The sequence below is a fragment of the Silurus meridionalis genome, chromosome 11 (assembly GCF_014805685.1).
Source record: "Silurus meridionalis isolate SWU-2019-XX chromosome 11, ASM1480568v1, whole genome shotgun sequence".
Lineage (NCBI taxonomy): Eukaryota > Metazoa > Chordata > Actinopteri > Siluriformes > Siluridae > Silurus > Silurus meridionalis.
The window spans coordinates 12,890,001-12,898,314 of record NC_060894.1 but is presented as its reverse complement, the minus strand read 5'-3'; the positions used below and the strand labels follow the sequence as shown (position 1 = coordinate 12,898,314).

The 8,314-nt window shown below is 40.8% G+C and overlaps 1 protein-coding gene across 1 annotated transcript in view; it reads left to right on the top strand.

The window, feature by feature from the left end:
* The first annotated feature begins 8,086 nt into the window (after positions 1–8,086).
* ovca2 (OVCA2 serine hydrolase domain containing) overlaps positions 8,087–8,314 on the top strand; it is a 19,229-nt gene continuing 19,001 nt past the window's right edge. The window contains exon 1 of the mRNA XM_046861699.1: positions 8,087–8,314. This exon is cut by the window's right edge and continues 111 nt beyond it. Within this exon, the coding sequence (XP_046717655.1) occupies positions 8,266–8,314 (49 nt within the window). The 5' untranslated portion in view covers positions 8,087–8,265.

Genomic DNA, 8,314 nt, shown 5'->3' with positions numbered 1-8,314 from the left:
AGGCTTTCCGGATGTCAACCACCGCCACTAGCCTAAAACCCCGCAATGACACTCTCACGGACACCCTTGTAGCCATGGCACATATTTGTATTACTGATACCTGCATATCACAAAATCATACCTATGCCTCGCAGAATTATACTCATTGGTCATATCTTAACCACACTGGTAGTAGATGGTGTCAGAATAACACCGACAAGTCTACTTGTATCTCAGCCCTTCGGACCACCCTTAAGATGGATACTAGAAGTAATGCTTACATCCCGGGTTTCCAGGCTTTTCAGGGACCTAATCATCAGTATGTAGTATGCATGGAAAGAAATAGTAGTACCATTCTGGGTAAGTTAGCAAAGAAAAGCTGTAATCAAACTTATGTTGAACGTAGAGGGAAGAACGCGACAGGTTGTTCATTACATCCTGGGGAGAATGGCACCACCTGGAAGCAGGATTGGTATTGGGTGTGTGGGAAAAGGGTTTATTTGTATTTACCTACGGGCTGGGGAGGGAGGTGTGCATACACCCGATTCTCGGCCCACCTATCTATAATACTGCATAATCGCACTCACAACGTTCGTCACAAGAGAGATGCAACTGATCAGTCATTCCCACCTCCTGAACATCAACTGAAAGCCAAGCTCGCCAAATTCTAGGATGTTTTTTTCCCACGGATGGGTGTAACCCACTTGTGGAATCAGATCAAGGTAACACACTATCGTCTAGCAACGTTTGCCAACGAGACTATCCGAGCCATTGAGGGTGTTCGAACCGAGCTAACAGCCCTTCGCTTAACGGCCGTGCAGAATCGCCTGGCCTTAGACATGCTCCTTGCTGCTCACGGGGGGGTTTGCGCGGTTATAGGCGATAGCTGTTGTACGTTCATACCCGCCCACGATGATGCTTATGGAGAAATAAGCCAAGCCGTCGAAAAAATGCGAAACACCATACATGCGATTAAGGAAGACGAACAGGGTGATAAGAGCGGGTGGGGAATCTGGTATGTCCTATTTGGGCAATGGACCCCCTATCTGTCCATGGTTGTTCCTGTGTTGGTAATTGTACTTTTATTATGTGTTTTTGGACCATGTATCTTCCGCTGCCTAATGAATCGTGTTTGGGCCCTAGCAGCCGCTCTCCGAGAACCGCAGTATATGTGCTTGTGGAATCTATCTAATGATCAATACACTGATACATTCATGTAATTATACTTATTACTTATTAAGTATAAAAGAGGAGATTGTTGAAATGTATTCTTTAGTACCCTTGGCGAACCTTCCTATCTTGACCTTCTTGGAGACAGGATGCTCCTGTCTTTGCTGACCTGTACATTTTGTGCTATCGCGTGAACAGGATGATAGAAGACCAAGGGCGATAGTTAAGTTAGAAGATAGCTATAAGCACATCCTGTTCCCTTTTCTTACGCACATATGTTTCTGACCCCTATCTCTGTCAACACACGATAACTCTGTCCGTGTCGCAATGACCTCCCCGCCTTTCCTACGCACTATGGCTTGGACTGATGTGTGCATATACCCTGCTTTGCAGCCCAGTTCTCTGAGCAGTGGTATTGAATAAACCAGACTTGATTTTAATCGTCTGAGTTGTTCTTTCATTGCTCCGGAGCGCTCCTAAGGCCTTGCAGAGAAGAGACACAGACGAGAGGGCAGGGGATCTTTCTTACAGTGAACCTTTACTGTAATTGGCGAGTGTATATAAAAAGAGCAAACCAGATTTACAATAGTTAAAAACGGATAAACAACTAGGAAATGAACATGGTCAAGAGCCAAAAATAAGGATGCATGCTGGAAGGGTAAGGAGGCAGAATAGAGGAAGAGGAAGAAGAGGCCAGAGACAGAGATATATTTCAGATGAAATTAGAGCCACTACTGTGGACCATGTTGTCAATCATGGCCTCACAATGGTATTGCAAGGGATGATATCTGTTGTGATGTGGATGAAAATCTGTGGCCCGACAGACTGGGACTTCAGGGGGTAGAGACTGATTGCACTGTATAGTGCGGCATGCGCAGTTCTAAGTGTTTCCTATGTTTACCTTTTTGAATTTTAATTTGTGTCTTTTTATTTTCTATCACAATGACATTATATTGTAATTTTTTACTCAGTCCACTAGTAAAGAAAAAAAAAAAAGTCTGAATCCTGTCCAGTCTCTTACAATCAATATCCCAAATACAGTAATGTGTAAATTTGTGCTGTTTAAATTCATAGTTGGCAATTGAGCCTCGTGCATTTTCAATACTTGTAATCCAAAACATAATTTACATCAGGAAATACTAAAATAAAGCATTGTCATATTGAAAAAATGACTAAACATTTTGACTATCTTGTTCGTAAACAATGATAAAAGGATTTTGATGACAATGATATGTTCATTGACACAAATACTTCATTTTGAAAGAAGTACTAAGGATTTTGAAAAGAAAAACAGGCTTTTGCAAGAAATCCAATGCACTGTGCTGTTTGTTCACATTGTTTTGAGAATGCACTTACTGATTCGAGAAAACTGGGAAAAACTGTAATCCGGCCCGCCGAACGTGACTAAATTATATTAAAATAGGTACAGGTAAACATGGGCGTAAATCCCGGGGGGACCGGGATGACATGTCGCCCCCCATCCCAGGGGTTGTCCCCCCCCCAAAAAAATATTAAAAAAATGTCACACTCTCTATTGTGGAAAATAAATGTATGCATACCTAAATAATTGTGTAAGTAGAAAAACCACCGCAAAAAAATGCATTTAGAAACAGTTGAGTTCCCCCCCTCCCCTTCCTCACAGTGGTTTGACACACTGCCTGTTTCCCAGTTCATCTCACCTACTCTATACACACGAGTCAGGTGTGTGTCTGCAGCTCAATTAATGTTCAACTCCATTAACTAGGGTATTTTATTCACTTTAAATAAAGCAATTCTCTTTAATGTAGTTGATGCAGACTCATTCATAAATTAGTTGCGGCAAAAATACTGATTAGCGATGGAATTTTCCATGAATCTGCTCTATTAGCGATTAAAATATGACTTATCTAGTGAACGTTAGCTTGTTTACAATTGCTTGTAGCATAGTGCACTGCAGCTAACACGCCAAAGCCGTTTCCCACGCAGTGTTTTATTTGGGATGAATTGGTATAATGTTAATTTAACATTAACACACAATTAGCATATAGTTTATCTGTGCATTTACTAAATGAGCACTGTGCTACATCTGAACTGACCCCACTGTATTTTTATAATCAATTTCTATTCTGTTCTTAAGTGTCTTAATTAATTTTAAATAAAAATGTAAACTTTTTTTAGTTCCTTGTTTTGCTTTGTCATTGAACCTGAGAAAAACTTGATAAAAAAAATTATAAAAGCAAAGTTTTTTACTGTGGGGACACTGTGTCTTTATAAGTACAATTTGACTATTATTTGTGTCCCCTTTAAAAATGTATCATGAGAAATTTTATATTTATTGTCCCCCCCCTACTGTTAAATGAAATGTACGCCCATGCAGGTAAACCTTGTTTAATTTACCTTTCCCCTGTAATGCCCACGTTTCCACAAAATATGGTGCACTTCATCTACATTGACCTTGTTCGCGTGTATTACTCTCTTCTCCTCTTTAATGAGCCCTTCTGCAAAAACGAGCTTATCAAAGTTTTTAAATTAAGGTTTTTATTGTTGAGGGAAAAAATCCAAACTACATAGCCCGGTGTGAAAAAGTGTTAGCCCCCCTGTTAAAACTGTGATTTATCACACCTGAGTTCAATTTCTCTAGCCACACCCAGGCCTGATTACTTCCACACCTGTTCACAATCAATCTTAAATAGTACCTGCCTGACAAAGTGAAGTAGACCAAAAGATCCTGAAAAGCTAGACATCATGCTGAGATCCAAAGAAATTAGGAAACAAATGAGAAAGAAAGTAATTGAGATCTATCAGTCTGGAAAAGGTTATAAAGACATTGGGCCACAGTGAGAGCCATTATTCACAAATGGCAAAAACATGGAAAAGTGGAGAACCATCCCAGGAGTGGCCAGCCAACCAAAATTACCCCTGAGGACTCATCCAAGAGCTCACAATAGACCCAACAAACAACATCCAAAGAACTTCAGGCCTCACCTGCCTCAGTTAAGGGCATTGTTCATGACTCCACCATAAGAAAGAGACTGGGCAAAATGGTTCCAAGATGGAAACCGCTGCTGAGCAAAAAGAACATAAAGGCTCATCTAAATTTTGCAAGAACAAATCTTTATGATCCCCAAGACTTTTGGGAAAATACTCTGTGGACTGACGAGACAAAAGTTGAACTTTTTAGAAGGTGTGTGTCCCATTGGCATAAAAGTAACAACACATTTCAGAAAAAGAACATCATACCGACAGTAAAATATGGTGGTGGTAGTGTGATAGTCTGGGACTGTTTTGCTGCTTCAGGACCTGGAAGACTTGCTGTGATAAATGGAACCATGAATTCAGCTGTTTACCAAAAAACCCTGAAGGAGCATGTCCAAACATGTTTCCACCTCTGAATGGCAAAAAAAAAAAAAAATAAAAAAAAAAGAAGACTTTGGAGTGGCCCAGTCAAAGTCCTGACCTGAATCCTATTGAGATGCTGTGGCATATCTTTAAAAAGGTGGGTCATGCTCGAAAACCCTCCAATGTGGCTGAATTACAACAATTCTGCATAGATGAGTGGACCAAAATTCCTCCACAGCGCTGTAACAGACTCATTGCAAATTATCACAAACGCTTGATTGCAGCTGTTGCTGCTAAGGGTGGCCCAGCCAGTTATAAGGTTTAGGGGGCAAACACTTTTTCACACAGAGTCATGTAGTTTTGTATTTTGTTTTCCCTCAATAATAAAAAGCTTCATTTAAAAACACACACATACACACACACATATACGTGTATGTGTGTATGTGCATGTATGTGTGTATGTATATATATATATATATATATATATATATATATATATATATATATATATAATCACAATATATGATTTTTAAACTATTTATTTGTATGATACAGTTAATGTTAATATTTGGTACAGTAGTCTTTGTTTACAATTACAGAGGTCAAACGTTTCCTGTAGTTTTTCACCAGGTTTGCACACACTGCAGGAGGGATTTTGGCCCACTCCCCCACACAGTTTTTTTTCTAGATCAGTCAGGTTTCTGGCCTGTCGCTGAGAAACACGGAATTTGAGCTCCCTCCAAAGATTCTCTACTGGGTTTAGGTCTGGAGACTGGCTAGGCCATGCCAGAACCTTGATATGCTTCTTACAGAGCCACTCCTTGGTTATCCTGGCTGTGTGCTTCGGGTCATTGTCATGTTGGAAGACCCAGCCTCGACCCATCTTTAATGCTCTAACTGAGGGAAGGAGGTTGTTTCCCAAAATCTCGCAATACATGGCCCCGGTCATCCTCTCCTTAATACAGTGCAGTCGCCGTGTCCCATGTGCAGAAAAACACCCCCAAAGCATGATGCTACCACCCCCATGCTTCACAGTAGGAATGGTGTTCTTGGGATGGTACTCATCATTCTTCTTCCTCCAAACACGTTTAGTGGAATTATGACCCAAAAGTTCTATTTTGGTCTCATCAGACCACATGACTTTCTCCCATTGACCAGCTCATCCCGTGTAGTTCTGGGCTGATTTCTCATCTTTCTTAGGATCATTGAGACCCCACGAGGTGAGATCTTGCATGGAGCAGGAAAGGGCTCAGAGTCGATCCTTGATACAGTCCAACCCTCACCTTGAACCAGTCTGTCGTTCCTACTGCACACTTCACTGCTGTCACACTGTCCTCATACATGTCCTACACCACCCTCACATACTTCTCCGACACACCTGACTTCCTCATACAATACCACAACTCCTCTCTTGGCACCTTGTCATATGCCTTCTCTAAATCCAAAAACACACAGGTCGGCACAGCTCCCTTATTCTTAAAGATCGGTACCAGCACACTCCTCCTCCATTCGTCTCACCTTACAAAATCCTGTTAAACAATCTTGCTAAAAACTCTCACCTAAACATCTTCATGCTTCTACCGGTATGTCATCTGGTCCAACTGACTTTCCACTCTACATCCTCTTAATTGCTGCTCTCACTTCCTCACTAATCCTATCCACTTCCTGCGTCACCAACTCCACACCACCCAACCTTCTATCTCTCTCTTATTTTCCTCGTTCATCAGCTGCTCAAAATACTCCCTCCATCTTCTCAACACACTCTCCTCACTTGTCAACACATTTCCATCTCCATCCTTCCATATTGCTCTAACTTGCATCCTTTCCAGCTTGGTCCCTCTGCCTGGCCAATCGGTACAAATCTTTTTTCTCCTTCCTTAGTGTCCAACTTCTCATGAAGCTCCTCATATGCCTTTTCCTTGGCTTTCGCCACATCCCTCTTCACCTGCTGCCGCATCTCCTTGTACTCCTGCCTACTTTTCTCATCACTCTGTCGATCCCAATTCTGTTTTGCCAACCTCTTTCTCCTTATGCTTTACTGCACTTCCTCATTTCACCACCACATCTCTTTGTCTTTCTTTCTATTTCCAGATGTCACACCAAGTACCTTTCTAGCTGTCTCCCTTATAACTTCTGCAGTAGTTGCCCAATCATCCAGCACCTCTTCACGACCACCGAGCCCCTGTCTGACCTCTTCCCTGAATCTCACACTACAGTCTTCCTCCTTCAGTTTCCCCCCATCTTATTCTTCTTTCAGTCCTCACTCTTCCCCTCTGCTTCTTCACCTCCAAAACCATCCTACAGACCACCATCCGATGACTGTCTAGCCACACTGGTCCCTGCCAACACAGTTTCCAGTCTCTTTCAGGTTGCAGCTCCTACATAGAACATAGTCCACCTGTGTGCACCTTCCTCCACTCTTATACGTCACCCTCTGATCCTTCTTCTTAGAATAAGTGTTCACCTCTGCCATTTTTATCCTTTTATCAAAATCTACCACCATCTGCCCTTCCGCATTCCTCTCCTTAAGACCATACCTACCCATCACCTCCTCATCACCTCTGTTCCATTCACTTACATGCCACTTGAAATCTGTCTCCAATCACCAATCTTTCATTTCTAGGTACACCTTCTACCACTTCATCTTCATATATGTATGATATTTTCCATTTTGTTATTGAAAAAGTTCACGAAATCATTACTACTTTTGGTGTGCATGTTAGTGCAGTGTTTTTATTTCCTGTAAATTTTGCTGCAGTACTGAATAAAAATCTTCGACAATGCCTGTTATTTGCTATGAAGGTGATCTAGTAGCAATAACAGCTTTTCCCAAATTCAGGAGTGTCAGGGTGCGGACCATGAGTCGGACGTAGAAGTAGCGCTATCATGTTTATTAAAGTTCATACAGCACACAAACACCAGTCAGAGAGCGTATGAACAGTGAAGCGTGAGGAGTCCTGAACACCGGGTGTAATCCTCGGAACGATAGTACTCCACGGTAAATATGCTAAATATTTTATTTTGGTTTACAGAACTTTAAATGTATTACATTTCTGTTGAGTTTTTGTGTGACCCAAGAGGACTATCTTCATTTAATGCTAGACCGCACTAATGGCCGCATTTGTAACTTGAAAATATTAAAAGGCTATGGCCTAGCCTACTCAGAAATCTTAAAGAATCAGTATGATCTTTGATCAGTATGTGGTAGTATACTGTAAGATGTTATAATGAATAATTTAACAAATTACATTTTACATTTCCATTTAACAAATTAAAGTACATCATTCAGCAAAACGAAGTAATGTGTAAACTTTACAGTATATATGTATATGGAACATTGATTTGCAAGTGTTAATAAAAAGCCGAGCTGACTGGGCTTTAAAATACCAAAAACACAGAAAAAAAAACGCTTTAACATTGAGACAACTGAATGCTGTCGAGAGAAAGGCATCTCTATAAAGGCAGTAAATGCGTGAATTCTGGCAGAATTCACGCATTTATTACATTACAGAAAGGAAAATATTATGTGGCCCTCAAAGAAAAATAATTTGAGGACCCCTGATTTCGGGAAAATAGTAGGCCTAAGTCAAGGCTAAAACTACAAGCGGAACTTCGTATTCACATCGTTTCTACACGGCTTCGTTAATCGGACGTACACGCACAACTATAACTGGTTTCTGTAATCCACTTGAGTTAATACAAATACTAAAGATTTGATATTCAAGATTATAACTATAGATCACAAGTAAACAGCACCATTCTTTAGACTGTATTTATTTTATTACAATTTAATAAATCATGTCCAACGCTAATTGTTCGCTACGGATCCTATGTATTCACGGCTATC